At 50.3% G+C, this 22,816-nt stretch overlaps 1 protein-coding gene across 4 annotated transcripts in view; it reads left to right on the top strand.

Moving 5' to 3' along the window:
* The first annotated feature begins 12,197 nt into the window (after positions 1-12,197).
* The window catches only part of LOC141258718 (uncharacterized), an 83,282-nt gene continuing 72,663 nt past the window's right edge, over positions 12,198-22,816 (top strand). For 3 of the 4 annotated variants that reach the window (XM_073673752.1, XM_073673751.1, XM_073673749.1), the window contains exons 1-2: positions 12,198-12,352; positions 12,938-13,072. In XM_073673752.1, the coding sequence (XP_073529853.1) occupies positions 12,998-13,072 (75 nt within the window). In that variant the 5' untranslated portion in view covers positions 12,198-12,352; positions 12,938-12,997. The other variant, XM_073673750.1, reaches the window with a different exon arrangement.

Raw genomic sequence — 22,816 nt, 5'->3', positions numbered from 1 at the left:
CGGGCTCTGTGGGTGTGGGGCTGGTGGGGGTATGCTGCAGGGTCTGGGGGGATGCTGCTGGCTCTGGGGGATGCTGCGGGTTTGCGGGAGCTGGTGGGGGCATGCTGCAGGCTCTGTGGGGATGCTAGGGGCATGCTGCGGGTTTCTGCGGGCTCTGTGGGGGAGGTGATGCACGCATGGGGGGCATGCTGCGGGCTCTGTGGGGGCATGCTGCAGGTTTCTGTGGGCTCTGTGGATACATTCTGTGGGGGGGTGATGCATGCGTGTGGGGGGGCATGCTGCGGGCTCTGGGTGCTCTGTGGTGGCATGCTGCAGGCTCTGTGGGGGCATGCTGCGGGCTCTGTGGGGGGGGGTGATGCACGCATGGGGGGCATGCTGCGGGCTCTGGGTGCTCTGTGGAGGCTCTGGGGGCATGCTGCGGGCTCTGTGGAGGCTCTGTGGGCATGCTGCGGGCTCTGTGGAGGCTCTGGGGGCATGCTGCGGGTTTGTGGGGGCATGCAGATCCTAATTGCTTGGCTATAAACAGGAGGGTGAGTCACTGAGCCATTCATTCACATTCACTTCACAGTTTATTTCCGCAGTCAGGAGATTAGATGGTGGCGGGTGACGGTGCTGGCAGCTGCAGTATATGAGGCAGAGTCACTGCAGTGAGGTCAGGCAGATCTTGGGTAAATAAAAGCCGGAGGATTTCTACCTCTGATTGTTTTCTGTAGTTACTGCTGCTCTACAGTGGGAATGTAATAATAGAAATCTGAGGCCAGATACAGGTATATGTAAAATAACCGTATAATAAGTCAGCAGCACTGAGTGAAACACAAGGGCCTCTACCTGCCGTGGCCAACCTTTTAACCTCTTAAGTATGCAATCATGCAATGCTATTTTTTTGTTATCTCTGCTCTTTCATTTTTCCCTCCCCTTCTTCAAGCTGTAACTTTGGCCTTGCCAACGGGAAAATAAAAAATGTTGTGTGGGCTTGTGTTTTTTTTTTTTTTTTTTTTTATAGGGGTGAAAAAATTATTTGAGTTGCAATTTTCCAAAACATCTGGCACTGATATATATATATATATATACAGTACAGACCAAAAGTTTGGACACATCTTCTCATTTAAAGATTTTTCTGTATTTTCATGACTATGAAAATTGTACATTCACACTGAAGGCATCAAAACTATGAATTACCACATGTGGAATTATATACTTAACAAAAAAGTGTGAAACAACTGAAAATATGTCTTATATTCTAGGGTCTTCACAGTAGCCACCTTTTGCTTTGATGACTGCTTTGCACACTCTTGGCATTCTCTTGATGAGCTTCAAGAGGTAGTCACCGGAAATGGTCTTCCAACAATCTTGAAGGAGTTCCCAGAGATGCTTAGCACTTGTTGGCCCTTTTGCCTTCACTCTGCGGTCCAGCTCACCCCAAACCATCTCGATTGGGTTCAGGTCTGGTGACTGTGGAGGCCAGGTCATCTGGCATAGCCCCCCATCACTCTCCTTCTTGGTCAAATAGCCCTTACATAGCCTGGAGGTGTTTGGGGTCATTGTCCTGTTGAAAAATAAATGATGGTCCAACTAAACGCAAACCGGATGGAATAGCATGCCGCTGCAAGATGCTGTGGTAGCCATGCTGGTTCAGTATGCCTTCAATTGTGAATAAATCCCCAACAGTGTCACCAGCAAAGCCCCCCCACACCATCACACCTCCTCCTCCATGCTTCACGGTGGGAACCAGGCATGTAGAGTCCATCCGTTCACCTTTTCTGCATCGCACAAAGACACGGTGGTTGGAACCAAAGATCTCAAATTTGGACTCATCAGACCAAAGCACAGATTTCCACTGGTCATGAAAATACAGAAAAATCTTTAAATGAGAAGGTGTGTCCAAACTTCTGGTCTGTACTGTATATATATATATATATATATATATTTATTTAGTTATTTTTCTTTCTTTTTTTGAGGCTTTGATTGCTTCTTAATGCATTTCTTTTGTGGAATTGTGACCACAACGACGCAATTCTGAAATTCAGTAATTTTTTTTTAAATAGTTTTTACAGGTCGTGTTAATTTTAGAATAAAATGGATTGTATTTTTGTGGACACGTTGGTAATTAAGAAAAAAATCACACTTCTTTATTAGGGCTCTTTAACACGTTGAGTGTCCAGTACAAGTGGTGACAGTTTCCACACGTACCGGAGAGGAGGCACTGACACACATTCAGAAGAATGGGTCTGCGTACATGTCAGCACGTTTCCACAGACCGTGTGTCCATGTGCTCCACACACTGACGTGTCCATTTTCGGAGAGCAGCACGGATCACACAGACCCATTCAAGTCTATGGGTCCGTGTAAACACATGTCGCACACAGATGCCATCCATGTGACACGTACCAGCGCCTGGGAACCAGTGGACAGTGAGCACTATTCCCAAGTGCCGGGTGCTGAATGCTGCCCTCATCATGGTTCCCTGCCGGCACTGCGATCAGCACCAACAGGGGATAATGATGAGAGTAGTGTTCTGCTCCCACTGTATACACCTGTAAAAATAAGAAAAATCCTTATACTCACCTGTCCTAAATGTCCCCCGCTGTAATCCTCCTGACCGCTCATGCAGCGAAGTTGGGGAGAGTCACTCTCGCAGCGAGTGGACCCGCTGCACTCAGCGAATGGCGTCCTGTCACTCACTGAGGTCTAGGGCCCACTCGCTGCAGGAGTCATTCTCCCTGACTTCGCTGCATGAGCGGTCAGGAGGATTACAGCGGGGGACATTTAGGACAGGTGAGTATAAGGATTTTTCTTATTTTTACAGGTGTATACAGTGGGAGCAGAACATTAATTTTTCTATTAGACTACTACTCTCATCATGGTCCCCAGCTGGTGCTGATCACAGCAACCCCCAACCTCCGTGGCAAGCTAGGGATACTACTAGGCTAAAAAATAGGGTCAGTATCCCAGGTGTCCTTGTATGTGATATGTCTATTTGACAAACTAGACCCAATTACGGTTCGCTCTTAGCAACCAATACCCCTGATCCCCACTATTCAAGATATTTGTGAATTGAGTACCTTACTAGATAAGATTTGCATCCATTTAGTGTCTCCGTCATAATGACTCTTTACTGTCACACATAAGTGTTTTTTTCACAATGGTGTTTTCATGATTTTTGAAGGTTCTATTAGGGTCAGTGAGGGCAAGCCGAGGTCACGGGGGGGGGGGGGGTGCCATATTACGGCAAGGTAGGGTAGCAACTAGGTCACAAGTAGGGCCAGTATCCCTATTGCTCACATATGTCTCCTCTACTTTATCATTTAGAAGCCTCCCTTTTTTAATTATTTGTTTATTATAGCTGTTGTATACAGTAGGTGGGTCTTTTTTTTTTTAGTGTTTAATATGCAAATTAGCCTGTCCTAGTACCAGCCTCTCCTACTGTACTTACACTCTTGTTTGAAAAAACTTTTTTTTGATAAGGCAAAATGGGGTCAAATATTAATGAGCACCAACTAGAAAATAACCCTAAAAATAACGTTTGCTGCAATTAACTTAAAAATGTTAGTATATGCAAATTACTTTAACAAAGGGGACTATAAATTGGTTAATTGTAATATCAGGAACAATAACACACCAAAGCTGAAAGTCCTTAATAGGCCCTGTTTACCTAGGTTTCAGCTTTTGGGTATTGTTCCGGATACTGCAATTAACGCATTTATAGTCCCCCTTTTTTAAAGGACTTTGTATATACTATCATACTTCTAAGTGACTTGCATTCATTTTTTAAGTCTTTTCTAGTTGGGTCTAACAGCACCCAATATAAAGCTCCAGCTCCAGCAGATGTCACAGCTGTGACATCTGCCGGTGCTGTGACATCTGCCGGTGCTGTGACATCTGTCGGTGCTGTGACATCTGCCGCTGCTGTGACATCTGCCGGAGCTGTGACATCTGCCGGAGCTGTGACATCTGCCGATGCTGTGACATCTGTCGCTGCTGTGACATCTGCCGGTGTTGTGACATCTGCCGGAGCTGTGACATCTGCCGGAGCTGTGACATCTGCCGGAGCTGTGACATCTGCCGATGCTGTGACTTCTGCCGGAGCTGTGACTTCTGCCGGAGCTGTGACTTCTGCCGGAGCTGTGACATCTGCCGGAGCTGTGACATCTGCCGCTGCTGTGACATCTGCCGGAGCTGTGACATCTGCCGGATCTGTGACATCTGCCGCTTCTGTGACATCTGCCGCTTCTGTGACATCTGCCGGTGCTGTGACATCTGCCGGTGCTGTGACATGTGCCGGAGCTGTGACATCTGCTGGAGCTGGAGCTTTATATTGGGTGCTGTTAGACCCAACTAGAAAAGACTTAAAAAATGAATGCAAGTCACTTAGAAGTATAATAGTATATACAAGATGTCACAGCAGCGGCAGATGTCACAGCATCGGCAGATGTCACAGCACCGGCAGATGTCACAGCATCGGCAGATGTCACAGCACCGGCAGATGTCACAGCTCCGGCAGATGTCACAGCACCGGCAGATGTCACAGCAGAGGCAGATGTCACAGCACCGGCAGATGTCACAGCACCGGCAGATGTCACAGCATCGGCAGATGTCACAGCAGCGGCAGATGTCACAGCACCGGCAGATGTCACAGCACCGGCAGATGTCACAGCAGAGGCAGATGTCACAGCACCGGCAGATGTCACAGCAGAGGCAGATGTCACAGCACCGGCAGATGTCACAGCAGAGGCAGATGTCACAGCAGAGGCAGATGTCACAGCACCGGCAGATGTCACAGCAGCGGCAGATGTCACAGCAGAGGCAGATGTCACAGCACCGGCAGATGTCACAGCACCGGCAGATGTCACAGCTCCGGCAGATGTCACAACACCGGCAGATGTCACAACACCGGCAGATGTCACAGCACCGGCAGATGTCACAGCACCGGCAGATGTCACAGCAGCGGCAGATGTCACAGCAGAGGCAGATGTCACAGCAGCGGCAGATGTCACAGCAGCGGCAGATGTCACAGCAGAGGCAGATGTCACAGCACCGACAGATGTCACGGCTCCGGCAGATGTCACGGCTCCGGCAGATGTCACGGCTCCGGCAGATGTCACGGCACCTGCAGATGTCACGGCTCCGGCAGATGTCACGGCACCGGCAGATGTCACGGCACCGGCAGATGTCACGGCTCCGGCAGATGTCACGGCACCGGCAGATGTCACGGCTCCGGCAGATGTCACGGCTCCGGCAGATGTCACGGCTCCGGCAGATGTCACAGCTCCGGCAGATGTCACGGCACCGGCAGATGTCACGGCACCGGCAGATGTCACGGCACCGGCAGATGTCACGGCACCGGCAGATGTCACGGCAGCGGCAGATGTCACAGCTCCGGCAGATGTCACAGCACCGGCAGATGTCACAGCTCCGGCAGATGTCACAGCACCGGCAGATGTCACAACACCGGCAGATGTCACAGCACCGGCAGATGTCACAGCTCCGGCAGATGTCACAGCACCGGCAGATGTCACAGCTCCGGCAGATGTCACAGCAGCGGCAGATGTCACAACAGCGGCAGATGTCACAGCAGCGGCAGATGTCACAACACCGGCAGATGTCACAGCACCGGCACATGTCACAGCAGCGGCACATGTCACGGCTCCGGCAGATGTCACGGCTCCGGCAGATGTCACAGCAGCGGCAGATGTCACAGCAGCGGCAGATGTCACAGCTCCGGCAGATGTCACAGCTCCGGCAGATGTCACAGCACAGGCAGATGTCACAGCACAGGCAGATGTCACAGCACAGGCAGATGTCACAGCAGCGGCAGATGTCACGGCTCCGGCAGATGTCACGGCACCGGCAGATGTCACGGCACCGGCAGATGTCACGGCTCCGGCAGATGTCACGGCTCCGGCAGATGTCACAGCAGCGGCAGATGTCACAGCAGCGGCAGATGTCACAGCTCCGGCAGATGTCACAGCACCGGCAGATGTCACAGCTCCGGCAGATGTCACAGCACCGGCAGATGTCACAGCTCCGGCAGATGTCACAGCAGCGGCAGATGTCACAGCTCCGGCAGATGTCACAGCAGCGGCAGATGTCACAGCTCCGGCAGATGTCACAGCAGCGGCAGATGTCACAGCAGCGGCAGATGTCACAGCTCCGGCAGATGTCACAGCTCCGGCAGATGTCACAGCAGCGACAGATGTCACAGCACCGGCAGATGTCACAGGAGCGGCAGATGTCACAGCTCCGGCAGACGTCACAGCAGCGGCAGATGTCACAGATCCGGCAGATGTCACAGCACCGGCAGATGTCACAGCAGCGGCAGATGTCACAGCAGCGGCAGATGTCACAGCAGCGCAGATGTCACAGCACCGGCAGATGTCACAGCTCCGGCAGATGTCACAGCACCGGCAGATGTCACAGCTCCGGCAGATGTCACAGCAGCGGCAGATGTCACAGCTCCGGCAGATGTCACAGCACCGGCAGATGTCACAACACCGGCAGATGTCACAGCTCCGGCAGATGTCACAGCACCGGCAGATGTCACAGCTCCGGCAGATGTCACAGCACCGGCAGATGTCACAGCTCCGGCAGATGTCACAGCAGCGGCAGATGTCACAACACCGGCAGATGTCACAACAGCGGCAGATGTCACAGCAGCGGCAGATGTCACAACACCGGCAGATGTCACAACACCGGCAGATGTCACAACACCGGCAGATGTCACAGCACCGGCACATGTCACAGCACCGGCACATGTCACAGCAGCGGCAGATGTCACGGCTCCGGCAGATGTCACAGCAGCGGCAGATGTCACAGCAGCGGCAGATGTCACAGCTCCGGCAGATGTCACAGCACAGGCAGATGTCACAGCACAGGCAGATGTCACGGCACAGGCAGATGTCACGGCACAGGCAGATGTCACGGCACCGGCAGATGTCACGGCTCCGGCAGATGTCACGGCTCCGGCAGATGTCACAGCAGCGGCAGATGTCACAGCTCCGGCAGATGTCACAGCACCGACAGATGTCACAGCTCCGGCAGATGTCACAGCACCGGCAGATGTCACAGCTCCGGCAGATGTCACAGCTCCGGCAGATGTCACAGCAGCGGCAGATGTCACAGCAGCGGCAGATGTCACAGCACCGGCAGATGTCACAGCAGCGACAGATGTCACAGCACCGGCAGATGTCACAGCACCGGCAGATGTCACAGGAGCGGCAGATGTCACAGCTCCGGCAGACGTCACAGCAGCGGCAGATGTCACAGATCCGGCAGATGTCACAGCACCGGCAGATGTCACAGCAGCGGCAGACGTCACAGCTCCGGCAGATGTCACAGCACCGGCAGATGTCACAACACCGGCAGACGTCACAGCACCGGCAGACGTCACAGCAGCGGCAGACGTCACAGCTCCGGCAGACGTCACAGCAGCGGCAGATGTCACAGCTCCGGCAGATGTCACAGCACCGGCAGATGTCACAGCAGCGGCAGATGTCACAGCAGCGGCAGATGTCACAGCACCGGCAGATGTCACAGCAGCGGCAGATGTCACAGCAGCGGCAGATGTCACAGCACCGGCAGATGTCACAAAACCGGCAGATGTCACAGCTCCGGCAGATGTCACAGCACCGGCAGATGTCACAGCACCGGCAGATGTCACAGCTCCGGCAGATGTCACAGCACAGGCAGATGTCACAGCACATGCAGATGTCACAGCTCCGGCAGATGTCACAGCACAGGCAGATGTCACAGCTCCGGCAGATGTCACAGCACCGGCACATGTCACAGCACCGGCACATGTCACAGCACCGGCACATGTCACAGCAACGGCACATGTCACAGCTCCGGCAGATGTCACAGCACCGGCAGATGTCACAGCAGCGGCAGACGTCACAGCAGCAGCAGACGTCACAGCAGCGGCAGACGTCACAGCACAGGCAGACGTCACAACACCGGCAGACGTCACAGCACCGGCAGACGTCACAGCAGCGGCAGACATCACAGCTCCGGCAGACGTCACAGCAGCGGCAGATGTCACAGCTCCGGCAGATGTCACAGCACCGGCAGATGTCACAGCAGCGGCAGATGTCACAGCAGCGGCAGATGTCACAGCACCGGCAGATGTCACAGCAGCGGCAGATGTCACAGCACCGGCAGATGTCACAAAACCGGCAGATGTCACAGCTCCGGCAGATGTCACAGCACCGGCAGATGTCACAGCACCGGCAGATGTCACAGCTCCGGCAGATGTCACAGCAGCGGCAGATGTCACAGCTCCGGCAGATGTCACAGCAGCGGCAGATGTCACAGCAGCGGCAGATGTCACAGCACCGGCAGATGTCACAGGAGCGGCAGATGTCACAGCTCCGGCAGACGTCACAGCAGCGGCAGATGTCACAGATCCGGCAGATGTCACAGCACCGGCAGATGTCACAGCAGCGGCAGACGTCACAGCTCCGGCAGATGTCACAGCACCGGCAGATGTCACAGCAGCGGCAGACGTCACAGCAGCGGCAGACGTCACAGCAGCGGCAGACGTCACAGCACAGGCAGACGTCACAACACCGGCAGACGTCACAGCACCGGCAGACGTCACAGCAGCGGCAGACGTCACAGCTCCGGCAGACGTCACAGCAGCGGCAGATGTCACAGCTCCGGCAGATGTCACAGCACCGGCAGATGTCACAGCAGCGGCAGATGTCACAGCAGCGGCAGATGTCACAGCACCGGCAGATGTCACAGCAGCGGCAGATGTCACAGCAGCGGCAGATGTCACAGCACCGGCAGATGTCACAAAACCGGCAGATGTCACAGCTCCGGCAGATGTCACAGCACCGGCAGATGTCACAGCTCCGGCAGATGTCACAGCACAGGCAGATGTCACAGCACATGCAGATGTCACAGCTCCGGCAGATGTCACAGCACAGGCAGATGTCACAGCTCCGCAGATGTCACAGCACCGGCACATGTCACAGCACCGGCACATGTCACAGCACCGGCACATGTCACAGCACCGGCACATGTCACAGCTCCGGCAGATGTCACAGCACCGGCAGATGTCACAGCAGCGGCAGACGTCACAGCAGCAGCAGACGTCACAGCAGCGGCAGACGTCACAGCACAGGCAGACGTCACAACACCGGCAGACGTCACAGCACCGGCAGACGTCACAGCAGCGGCAGACGTCACAGCTCCGGCAGACGTCACAGCAGCGGCAGATGTCACAGCTCCGGCAGATGTCACAGCAGCGGCAGATGTCACAGCAGCGGCAGATGTCACAGCAGCGGCAGATGTCACAGCACCGGCAGATGTCACAGCAGCGGCAGATGTCACAGCAGCGGCAGATGTCACAGCACCGGCAGATGTCACAAAACCGGCAGATGTCACAGCACCGGCAGATGTCACAGCTCCGGCAGATGTCACAGCTCCGGCAGATGTCACAGCACAGGCAGATGTCACAGCACATGCAGATGTCACAGCTCCGGCAGATGTCACAGCACAGGCAGATGTCACAGCTCCGGCAGATGTCACAGCACCGGCACATGTCACAGCACCGGCACATGTCACAGCACCGGCACATGTCACAGCTCCGGCAGATGTCACAGCACCGGCAGATGTCACAGCTCCGGCAGATGTCACAGCATCGGCACATGTCACAGCACCGGCACATGTCACGGCTCCGGCACATGTCACGGCAGCGGCAGATGTCACGGCTCCGGCAGATGTCACAGCACAGGCAGATGTCACAGCTCCGGCAGATGTCACAGCTCCGGCAGATGTCACAGCTCCGGCAGATGTCACAGCAGCGGCAGATGTCACAGCACAGGCAGATGTCACAGCACCGGCAGATGTCACAGCTCCGGCAGATGTCACAGCTCCGGCAGATGTCACAGCAGCGGCAGATGTCACAGCAGCGGCAGATGTCACAGCTCCGGCAGATGTCACAACAGCGGCAGATGTCACAACAGCGGCAGATGTCACAGCACAGGCAGATGTCACAGCAGCGGCAGATGTCACAGCAGCGGCAGATGTCACGGCTCCGGCAGATGTCACGGCACCGGCAGATGTCACGGCACCGGCAGATGTCACGGCTCCGGCAGATGTCACAGCACCGGCAGATGTCACAGCACCGGCAGATGTCACAGCACCGGCAGATGTCACGGCTCCGGCAGATGTCACGGCTCCGGCAGATGTCACGGCACCGGCAGATGTCACAGCACCGGCAGATGTCACAGCACCGGCAGATGTCACAGCACAGGCAGATGTCACAGCACCGGCAGATGTCACAGCAGCGGCAGATGTCACAACACCGGCAGATGTCACAACACCGGCAGATGTCACAGCTCCGGCAGATGTCACAGCACCGGCAGATGTCACAGCAGCGGCAGATGTCACGGCTCCGGCAGATGTCACGGCTCCGGGAGATGTCACGGCTCCGGCAGATGTCACGGCACCGGCAGATGTCACAGCAGCGGCAGATGTCACAGCTCCGGCAGATGTCACAGCTCCGGCAGATGTCACAGCAGCGGCAGATGTCACAGCTCCGGCAGATGTCACGGCACCGGCAGATGTCACAGCACAGGCAGATGTCACAGCACAGGCAGATGTCACAGCACAGGCAGATGTCACTGCAGCGGCAGATGTCACGGCTCCGGCAGATGTCACGGCTCCGGCAGATGTCACGGCTCCGGCAGATGTCACAGCTCCGGCAGATGTCACAGCGGCAGATGTCACAGCAGCGGCAGATGTCACAGCTCCGGCAGATGTCACAGCTCCGGCAGATGTCACAGCAGCGGCAGATGTCACAGCTCCGGCAGATGTCACAGCTCCAGCAGATGTCACAGCAGCGGCAGATGTCACGGCTCCGGCAGATGTCACGGCTCCGGCAGATGTCACAGCAGCGGCAGATGTCACGGCTCCGGCAGATGTCACAGCTCCGGCAGATGTCACGGCACCGGCAGATGTCACGGCTCCGGCAGATGTCACAGGAGCGGCAGATGTCACAGCTCCGGCAGATGTCACAGCAGCGGCAGATGTCACAGCTCCGGCAGATGTCACAGCTCCGGCAGATGTCACAGCAGCGGCAGATGTCATAGCAGCGGCAGATGTCACAGCACCGGCAGATGTCACAGCAGCGGCAGATGTCACAGCTCCGGCAGATGTCACAGCAGCGGCAGATGTCACAGCAGCGGCAGATGTCACAGCTCCGGCAGATGTCACAGCAGCGGCAGATGTCACAGCACCGGCAGATGTCACGGCAGCGGCAGATGTCACAGCTCCGGCAGATGTCACAGCTCCGGCAGATGTCACAGCTCCGGCAGATGTCACAGCAGCGGCAGATGTCACAGCAGCGGCAGATGTCACAGCACCGGCAGATGTCACAGCACCGGCAGATGTCACAGCTCCGGCAGATGTCACAGCAGCGGCAGATGTCACAGCAGCGGCAGATGTCACAGCTCCGGCAGATGTCACAGCAGCGGCAGATGTCACGGCAGCGGCAGATGTCACAGCTCCGGCAGATGTCACAGCTCCGGCAGATGTCACAGCAGCGGCAGATGTCACAGCTCCGGCAGATGTCACAGCTCCGGCAGATGTCACAGCATCGGCAAATGTAGAAATATCAGAAGATAACACCGAGGAGGGGGGAGTCCTGATCACAGGAGCTGACACTCTGAGAAAAGGGCAGTGCTAAAGAGCGGTGTGTAATGCTGCACTAGACGCCTGTACAGGGTATAATGGTGGATAATGGGGCAGAGGACTGGAGGGACAACCAACACTATCTGCAAGAAGAGCCGGACTGCCCAGCACCAGTACAGCGCACAGCTGAGGACAGGACACCAGGGGGCGCTGCACTGTCACCGGGGGAGGGGGAGAACGCGCTGACCTCATCACAGCTCCATCACCATCACTGATCCACAGAGCCCCGCCCCTGATCACATGGCGCCGACGTCATCACAGGTCCAACACCACCACTGAGCCCCGCCCCCGATCACATGGCGCTGACGTCATCACATGTCCATCACCACTGACCACAGAGCCCGCCCCCTGATCACATGGTGCTGACGTCATCACAGTTCCATCACCACCACTGATCCACAGAGCTCCGCCCCTGATCACATGGCGCTGACGTCATCACAGCTCCATCACCATCACTGATCCACAGAGCCCCGCCCCCTGATCACATGGCGCTGACGTCATCACAGCTCCATCACCACCACTGATCCACAGAGCCCCGCCCCTGATCACATGGCGCTGACGTCATCACAGGTCCTGCAGTCTCGCCGTGCAGTGGTGCAGCTGATGTCTCTGGTGTCAGCCCTGCGCACAGGACGCGTTCACACGGCTGCGGTATCAGGTGAGGTGACAGCAGCCAGGACTCGGCTCTCACACACAGTCTGCTGCAGTCATGGCTTCCTCTTCCTCAGTCACACAGTGTCCGCCGGTGTTCTGCTCACTCCCTGCAGTCTCTGTGTCCCCTCTGTGACCGCAGACGTCTGAGTCCTCCCCGCGGTCCGCACACTGTCAGGAGCCTCCGTGTCACCTGCGTGTGTGTCACTGCTGCCGTCATATACGGAGGGGAAAGTATATACTACACGGATCCCCCCTGAGGAGGAGAAATAGCGCCTCCAAGTGGACAGCTCCTCCAGAAGACTCACTGAGGGCTGTGACCAGGCCGAGCGCAGACAGGGGAAGACTTTACTGGTTACACAGGTGGGAATCCTGCTCTGTGCCCTCATATTAGAGACCCCTAACCGTCTTCACCGACCCCCTATATTCATGAGGCCGGAAGAAACTGAGAGACTGTAAGAGAGAGCAAGCTGAGCGCTAACCGGAGGAAACCTGATGCCCCGGTGTAAAATACCTATTAATAATCTGTAATGTCACTGCACTACGAGTTCAGCTGCGGATGTGACTAACGATGATGTCCCTGTGATTACAGCCCCCCGATCATAAAGACCCCGAAGACCAGAGACCTTCACACCACCCAGATTTACCCCGAATGACGAAGCAAACATGGACGAAGAGAAGAATAACCGACCTCACCTTAGAGATCATCTCCCTGCTGAGTGGAGAGGTAAACTCTTCTATATTTCTATTATCTGCTGAGCGGAGAGGTAAACTCTTCTATATTTCTATTATCTGCTGAGCGGAGAGGTAAACTCTTCTATATTTCTATTATCTGCTGAGCGGAGAGGTAAACTCTTCTATATTTCTATCATTATCTGCTGAGCGGAGAGGTAAACTCTTCTATATTTCTATCATTATCTACTGAGTGGAGAGGTAAACTCTTCTATATTTCTATTATCTGCTGAGTGGAGAGGTAAACTCTTCTATATTTCTATTATTATCTGCTGAGTGGAGAGGTAAACTCTTCTATATTTCTATCATTATCTGCTGAGTGGAGAGGTAAACTCTTCTATATTTCTATCATTATCTGCTGAGTGGAGAGGTAAACTCTTCTATATTTCTATTATCTGCTGAGCGGAGAGGTAAACTCTTCTATATTTCTATTATCTGCTGAGTGGAGAGGTAAACTCTTCTATATTTCTATTATCTGCTGAGCGGAGAGGTAAACTCTTCTATATTTCTATCATTATCTGCTGAGCGGAGAGGTAAACTCTTCTATATTTCTATCATTATCTACTGAGTGGAGAGGTAAACTCTTCTATATTTCTATTATCTGCTGAGTGGAGAGGTAAACTCTTCTATATTTCTATTATTATCTGCTGAGTGGAGAGGTAAACTCTTCTATATTTCTATCATTATCTGCTGAGTGGAGAGGTAAACTCTTCTATATTTCTATCATTATCTGCTGAGTGGAGAGGTAAACTCTTCTATATAACTATTATCTGCTGAGTGGAGAGGTAAACTCTTCTATATTTCTATTATCTGCTGAGTGGATAGGTAAACTCTTCTATATTTCTATTATCTGCTGAGTGGAGAGGCAAACTCTTCTATATTTCTATCATTATCTGCTGAGTGGAGAGGTAAACTCTTCTATATAACTATTATCTGCTGAGTGGAGAGGTAAACTCTTCTATATTTCTATTATCTGCTGAGTGGAGAGGTAAACTCTTCTATATTTCTATCATTATCTGCTGAGTGGAGAGGTAAACTCTTCTATATAACTATTATCTGCTGAGTGGAGAGGTAAACTCTTCTATATTTCTATTATCTGCTGAGTGGAGAGGTAAACTCTTCTATATTTCTATTATCTGCTGAGTGGATAGGTAAACTCTTCTATATTTCTATTATCTGCTGAGTGGAGAGGTAAACTCTTCTATATTTCTATCATTATCTGCTGAGTGGAGAGGTAAACTCTTCTATATTTCTATTATCTGCTGAGTGGATAGGTAAACTCTTCTATATTTCTATTATCTGCTGAGTGGAGAGGTAAACTCTTCTATATTTCTATTATCTGCTGAGTGGAGAGGTAAACTCTTCTATATTTCTATCATTATCTGCTGAGTGGAGAGGTAAACTCTTCTATATTTCTATTTTCTGCTGAGTGGATAGGTAAACTCTTCTATATTTCTATTATCTGCTGAGCGGAGAGGTAAACTCTTCTATATTTCTATTATCTGCTGAGTGGAGAGGTAAACTCTTCTATATTTCTATCATTATCTGCTGAGTGGAGAGGTAAACTCTTCTATATTTCTATTATTATCTGCTGAGTGGAGAGGTAAATTCTTCTATATTTCTATTTTCTGCTGAGCGGAGAGGTAAACTCTTCTATATTTCTATTATTATCTGCTGAGCGGAGAGGTAAACTCTTCTATATTTCTATTATCTGCTGAGTGGAGAGGTAAACTCTACTATATTTCTATTATCTGCTGAGTGGAGAGGTAAACTCTTCTATATTTCTATTATCTGCTGAGTGGAGAGGTAAACTCTTCTATATTTCTATTATCTGCTGAGTGGAGAGATAAACTCTTCTATATTTCTATTATCTGCTGAGTGGAGAGGTAAACTCTTCTATATTTCTATTATCTGCTGAGCGAAGAGGTAAACTCTTCTATATTTCTATTATCTGCTGTGTGGAGAGGTAAACTCTTCTATATTTCTATTATCTGCTGAGTGGAGAGGTAAACTCTTCTATATTTCTATCTTTATCTGCTGAGCGGAGAGGTAAACTCTTCTATATTTCTATTATCTGCTGAGCGGAGAGGTAAACTCTTCTATATTTATATTATTATCTGCTGAGTGGAGAGGTAAACTCTTCTATACAGTACAGACCAAAAGTTTGGACACGCCTTCTCATTTCAAGATTTTTCTGTATTTTCTTGACTATGAAAATTGTACATTCACACTGAAGGCATCAAAACTATGAATTACCACATGTGGAATTATATACTTAACAAAAAAGTGTGAAACAACTGAAAATATGTCTTATATTCTAGGTTCTTCAAAGTAGCCACCTTTTGCTTTGATGACTGCTTTGCACACTCTTGTCATTCTCTTGATGAGCTTCAAGAGGTAGTCACCGGAAATGGTCTTCCAACAATCTTGAAGGAGTTCCCAGAGATGCTTAGCACTTGTTGGCCCTTTTGCCTTCACTCTGCGGTCCAGGTCTCCCCAAACCATCTCGATTGGGTTAAGGTCTGGTGACTGTGGAGACCAGGTTATCTCGCGTAGCACCCCATCACTCTCCTTATTGGTCAAATAGCCTTTACACAGCCTAGAGGAGTGTTTGGGGTCATTGTCCTGTTGAAAAATAAATGATGGTCCAACTAAACGCAATCCGGATGGAATAGCATGCCGCTGCAAGATGCTGTGGTAGCCATGCTGGTTCAGTATGCCTTCAATTTTGTATAAATCCCCAACAGTGTCACCAGCAAAGCCCCCCCCCCACACCATCACACCTCCTCCTCCATGCTTCACGGTGGGAACCAGGAATGTAGAGTCCATCCGTTCACCTTTTCTGCGTCGCACAAAGACACGGTGGTTGGAACCAAAGATCTCAAATTTGGACTCATCAGACCAAAGCACAGATTTCCACTGGTCTAATGTCCATTCCTTGTGTTCTTTAGCCCCAACAAGTCTCTTCTGCTTGTTGCCTGTCCTTAGCAGTGGTTTCCTAGCTGCTATTTTACCATGAAGGCCTGCTGCACAAAGTCTCCTTTTAACAGTTGTTGTAGAGATGTGTCTGGTGCTAGAACTCTGTGTGGCATTGACCTGGTCTCTAATCTGAGCTGCTGTTAACCTGCGATTTCTGAGGCTGGAGACTTTGATAAACTTATCCTCAGAAGCAGAGGTGACTCTTGGTCTTCCTTTCCTGGGGTGGTCCTCATGTGAGCCAGTTTCTTTGTAGCTCTTGATGGTTTTTGCAACTGCCCTTGGGGACACTTTCAAAGTTTTCCCAATTTTTCGGACTGACTGACCTTCATTTCTTAAAGTAATGATGGCCACTTGTTTTTCTTTACTTAGCTGCTTTTTTCTTGCCATAATACAAATTCTAACAGTCTATTCAGTAGGACTATCAGCTGTGTATCCACCAGACTTCTGCACAACACAACTGATGGTCCCAACCCCATTTATAAGACAAGAAATCCCACTTATTAAACCTGACAGGGCACACCTGTGAAGTGAAAACCATTTCTGGTGACTATCTCTTGAAGCTCATCAAGAGAATGCCAAGAGTGTGCAAAGCAGTCATCAAAGCAAAAGGTGGTGTGGTCACTGCATTCTGAGTCTTCTTTCCTTTGGATTACGATATCGGAGAGAGAGTGAGACACAGGACAGGATGTGTGTCAAACAAGCTCTAAACTTTATTACAAAGCATGGGTTTTATATTCACTCTGAAGGCAGGAAACGGATTTACCATATATGGTTTGATTATACAATTTTAGCACACAAAGACTAACTTCTATTCTCGTGCTTGTGTTGAAACATTCAATCGGACACATTGAATTAGACACATTAAATCAGATACATTCTGATGACTGGCAAGGACGCATTATTGATTCAAGAAGGAACATTCATAGCTGGTGTTTTTTTGACCTAAAGTAACTTTCAGACTTATATAGCATAGATGGGGCCTTTGACTTGAGGGGCCTCATCTTCTGCTATAACATTCCATCCTTTTGTTCCTTCATTTATCAATACGAATCTCTGTTTTCTTTTAGTACAAAGCTGAATACACATTAGAAAAAGCTTAAAAACCAAATAAACCGCAAGACACATTAGTAAAACCTGAAAAATCGCTTGCACTATACCAGCTAACCACCCACCGATACCTTTAAACCAATTAGCGGGATTTAGGAAGGAAAATCTCTGTGTGGAATTATTGGCCAAAGTATCTGAACTATTCACCCAAAAGTTTATCTCTTCCCATGAGACTGGGACAGCGAGAAAGGGTATGCTAGTGGACGTCACAGGGGCATGTGTACATATCCAACAGTTAGCAATGGTCTGGTTTTGCTCCTTTAGTCCATCGATTAGAGCAAGATGGTGTCTAATGAATCTATTGTCATCTCCATCCATGGTGCCTAACATAGTCCATGCACCTGTGGTCGCAAGGATGCAGGCAAGTATAAACAATGTCATCATTCTTTGTCCGCTAGTTCTCCTAGTATCTTTTTGCAATGGGATGCGTGGATCCAGGCCTCTTTTCCCTCTAGCTTAATGGCTGTGCTTGTGGTCAACAGAACCTGAAAGGGTCCGTCAAACCGTGGATCTAGGCTTTTCCTCACGTGTCTTTTTAAAACCACCCAGTCACTCGGTTGCAGCGTATGGCTGCTAGAGTCTTGATCTGGATCTGGAAGAGAACTGAAGACATTATCATGTACTTGCTTAATCTTTTTGTGTAAAGCCGTCACGTAGGAACTTAGCACATGGTTGTTCATTTCTAATGCTTGCGGATAGAAACACCCTAGGCTGGGTACGTTACCAAACAATATCTCGTATGGAGAGAGTCCAGTCTTTTTAGTAGGCGTGTATCTTACTGAAAACAGAGCAAGCGGTAAACAGTCCGGCCATGGTTTTCCTGTCTCAGCCATGGCTTTCTGAATTTTTAATTTCAATGTCCCATTCAGTCTTTCCACTTTACCACTACTTTGCAGGTGATATGGGGTGTGGAATGCTTGTTGAATTCCTAGAGCTCACATGACTTCATTCATTATTTCACCTGTGAAGTGTGTACCTCTGTCACTCTCAATTACCTCTGGTACCCCATACCTGCAGACCACCTCCGCAAGCAGTTTCTTTGCGGTTGCCGCAGCCGTGGCTTTGGCAATCGGGAAAGCCTCTGGCCATCCTGAGAACAAATCAATACAGACCAACACATGATCACCATGATCCTGACTTTGGCAGCTGAATATAATCAATTTGCAGTCTCTGGAATGGATAGAGGGGCCGGGGGGTGTGTTTGGGTGGTGTTTTAACTACTCTACCCTGATTATGTGTAGCACATATCATGCACCCTTGTATCAGGCTTTCTATACAGGTGGAGAATCCTGGTGCCACCCAATGTTTCTGCATCACACTCATCACAGCCGTTTTAGATTGGTGTGTCGGCCCATGTAGTATCTGGGCAGCTGCTGGGTACAGTGCCCTTGGAAGGCATCGTCGTGTCCCTTTCCCCCATACACCATTTGCTTCATTCAGGCATGCACCTTCCTTTAACCACTTATCAACCTCCTCCTTTTGAGCCTGAGCCTGCATTTGGGATAAGATGTCCTCCGACACAAAGGGGTTTTTAGGGGCACTTATCTGACGTACTGTTGAGCCTTATTGCGGCTTACAGGCTGCTGTTTTTGCCGCTGCATCTGCCATCGCGTTACCTCTGCTTACCTGGTCGGTGCGTCTTGTATGTGCTCTTACCTTTATGACAGCTACTTTTTTGGGTAGTTGTAGTGCATCAAGTTAACTGCTGGACCGCATCAGCATTCTTAATGGGGTGTCCTGCTGCCGTCAGGAAACCTCTTGACTTCCATATGGGACCAAAATCATGCGATATACCGAATGCGTACCTAGAATCTGTGTAAATGTTAACAATACTACCTTCCGCTAGTTTACAGGCCTCGGTTAGGGCCCTAAGTTCAGCTTCTTGAGCCAATTGGTGTGGGAGCATTGGTTCTGCCTTGATTACTGCATTGAGGGAGACAACTGCATATCCAGTATGGAAAGTGCCTGAATCATCCTGATGACGGGATCCATCTACAAAAAATTCAAAATCTGCATTTTGTAATTCATGTTCAAATACAGTAGGTAAACCTGCCGTTTCTTGTGCCATCATTTGTACACAGTCATGAGGAACTTCCTCTCTTGGATCTTCCTTATAAAGCACAGTACCTGACTCCTCCTTCAGATCCGAGAGAGGTAACAAAGTTGCTGGGTTCAGGGTAGTACACCTCTGTAAAGAAACATTGGGAGGCATTAACAGTGCACATTGTAACCTGAGATGACGTGCTGCTGAGAGGTGAGCGGGTTGCACTTGATTCAATATAGTGTAGACATCATGAGGTGTTAGAACGGTGAGCGGGTGGTCAAGAACAATGTCTGCGGATTTATAGAGTAATAGTCCAACAGCATGCAGAGCACGTACACAGGATGGTGCACCTCTGGCTACCGCATCCAATCTGCCACTAAAGTAGGCAACAGGTCTCTGATTATCACCGTGTGTTTGAGTTAAAACTCCTGCTGCATGTCCAGCTTGTTCATGAAGGTACAGAGTAAATGGGAGCTCATAATTAGGGGTACCCAAAGCTGGAGCGGCCAAAATACGTTTTTTGAGAGAATAAAAACAGTCTATTGCCTCTGGTGTTGGCACAAAAGGTGTTGGAGTAAGACAGTCATAGAGGGGCTGCATCAAAATAGAGACGGCATGAATCCACTGTCTGCAATAGGAGACAAGTCCAAGAAAAGTTCTGAGGGCTGCAACATTAATGGGGATGGTGAATGCCTGTACTGCTTGTTTGCGTGCATTTGTCAAATGGTGAGCTCCTGGTGTAATGCAATGTCCCAAAAAGGTGACTGAAGATTTGCAAAACTGAAGCTTATCTTTCGATTCCTTGCAGCCAGCGCGATAGAGAAACAACATAAGCGATATAGTTGCACTATGACATTGTTTCCTGGAGGGGGCACAAATGAGCAGGTCATAGATATATTGCAAAACAACGATATGTGGTTCAGACCATCCCTCCAGTATTTCCTGCAGACTTGCAGTGTACATTGTGGGTGAATTCTGGGCACCCTGTGGCAACACTGTCCATGTATATTGACTACCCTGGAATGTGAAAGCAAGCAAGTACTGGCAGTCAGGATGTAATGGTACACTGAAAAATGCATTTGCCAAATCGACCACTGAAAAGCAAAGAGAGTTAGAAGGTATCTATGACAGAAGAGTATGCGGGTTGGGCACAACTGGTGTTAGAAGTTCTGTGGCTTTGTTAACCAACCGGAGGTCATGGACCATTCTGTATGCGGCTGGTTGTCCTGGCACGCTCTTTCTTTACTGGGAACAGGGGAGTGTTGCAAGGGGACTGGGTTTTGACTAGGACTCCTCTGTGTAGTAATTTTTGGACTTGCTGGGCTATGGCATTCTCCTGAGCCGAGCTAAGGGGATACTGCCTCTGTCGAGGTAAGATTGCTCCTGGTTTTAATTTTACTATTACTGGTTGAACTCTTAACCTACCAACATCTGTTTTGTCTGAGGCCCAAAAATCATGTGGCACAGCCTGCTCCAATATCGGGGGAAACTCATTTGTCTCTTCTATGCTGGCAAAATCTAGTGACATAATTTTGCAAAGGGTACTTGGTTTTAAACCTGGGGTCATGGTAACAGTGCCATCGGGATGATATTCAATATGTGCTTGTAATTGGGAAAACACATCATTTCCCAATAGATTACATTGGCCTCGGGGAGATACCATGAGCTGGCTATGTACAGTAGCTCCTTGAATTTGCAGGGATATTCTCTTGGTGACAGGAAGCAGGACAGATGGGGAATTGAAGGGGGTGGCAATGACATGATGTGAAAAATCAGTGTCAGTGTATGGCCTATCACCTTGCGTAATTACTGAATTGTCGGCCCCCGTATCTACTTGGAAATCGATTTCATGTCCCCCTGGTAGGTTCACCTGCACTATACAACTGGGAGTTGGGGGTAAGGAGATGAGGGGGTTCATGTGCAAGCTACCCTCATCCTATGGGGGCGTTGTTTGGTCGGCTGGAGGACCCGTACTCTGAGCATTTGGATACGGGTTGGTCCTACAGTTCTTTCTAAAATGTCCTGGCTTTTTACATCCGTAACACAGTTTCTGTCCTCCTCCTTCAGTCCGTCCTCTGCCTCTTGTTTCTGGGGGTCGTCTCTACTATATGTATTCTGGCAGTCCTTTTAGCTGCGCTATGTCATGCTGTGCCCCCTGAGCTATTCTAGCTAAATCTTCTGCCTTCACTGATCTCCAGTCCGGTCTACTTGCTTTTACCTTCTCTGCAATCTCTTTCTTTAGTCCATTCATGAAAGCACTTGCTAATACCCTCTCACTAGTCCTATTCCCGGGGTTGAACCCCATTTCTGACCAGGTTTTCTTTAATGCATAGAAATAATCCTTAGGATCTTCCTCCTTCCCCTGCACTCTATCTTCTAGTGTAACTTGCTTTTCTGCTTGCCTGTCTTGACATGCTTTTGCGTACAGAACCCCGGCTGCTGCATCATTAGCCTCCGCTACATCAGGGCCTGTTCTACTGTCATATTGTTTATAAGTTTCGTCCGTCAGTCTGTCATACCGAGCTTCATCTGCCAATTTTCCCTTAATTACCCCTTGCAGATCTATTCTAGTGGCATGGTACGTATCCCGTATGGTGGTGATCATTCTAGCGAAACCCATAGGGGACTGGGATGGATCTGGCAGTTGGGAGATCAACGCCAACTGCTCTGAAGGACTCCATGGTCTATACATTATCATTGTGCGAGCTTCCTGACCTGGAACCACTGCATCCCCCCCCCCGCTGCTTCTGCTGCTGCTCCCGGTGCTCCTGGCACAACTACCGTCCTCATTGGGAATAGACTAGCTGGGTGGGGTCTCGGTCCTCCACATGCCACACAGATGTCTACTGTCAAGGGGTTCTGCTGTCCACATCTGGGGCAAACCCAACATTTAGGTTCCTGGGAATTCTGATACTGGGGTGGGGGTGACGTCGGGAGCGGACAGGGAGGAAAATCTGTCATTCCAGTTTTTGTCAGTCTGTAACATCAGTCTCCTAGTTCTTCAATCTTTCCTTCAAAATCATAGAATCATAGAATGGTAGAGTTGGAAGGGACCTCCTGGGTCATCTGGTCCAACCCCCTGCTCAAAGCAGGATTCACTAAATCATCTCAGACAGATGTCTGTCCAGCCTCTGTTTGAAGACATCCATTGAAGGGGAACTCACCACCTCTCATGGCAGCCTGTTCCACTCATTAATCACCCTAAAATAAGCGCATGCATTCATCCATACATCCACTGTCCCTAACAGACCCTTATCTTTCAGCCATCCATGATAGGAGTTAAAGAAGGATTTCCATTTCTCTCCATTCATCTCTCCATTCTCATTCATTCCCGCTTTACACAATATTTTGTCAATTCCAATCAGTGCCTGTTTCCCTTCTCTGCGTACTACTAAGTCTTTGGCTATAATGCCTTCCTTGGCATATTGGTTCCCCATTTTTTTCGGTTCTTCTTACCTAGAAGAGACTCCTCAGTCACTTAGACAATGGTCACTTAGACAATGGGCCACAAAGGTTTCTGAACCATTCCACTACTAGCCTTCCAGGACTTATACGCCAGCCAGAAAAACAGACCAAAAACATCAATTCCGAGACACACCCACAACACAA

Source organism: Phyllobates terribilis, unplaced genomic scaffold, assembly GCF_046119375.1.
Source record: "Phyllobates terribilis strain yellow unplaced genomic scaffold, ASM4611937v1 Scaffold_3__8_contigs__length_932513732, whole genome shotgun sequence".
Classification (NCBI taxonomy): Eukaryota; Metazoa; Chordata; class Amphibia; order Anura; family Dendrobatidae; genus Phyllobates; species Phyllobates terribilis.
Note: the sequence above shows the minus strand (reverse complement) of the source record. Positions and strands in the feature narration are given on the sequence as shown.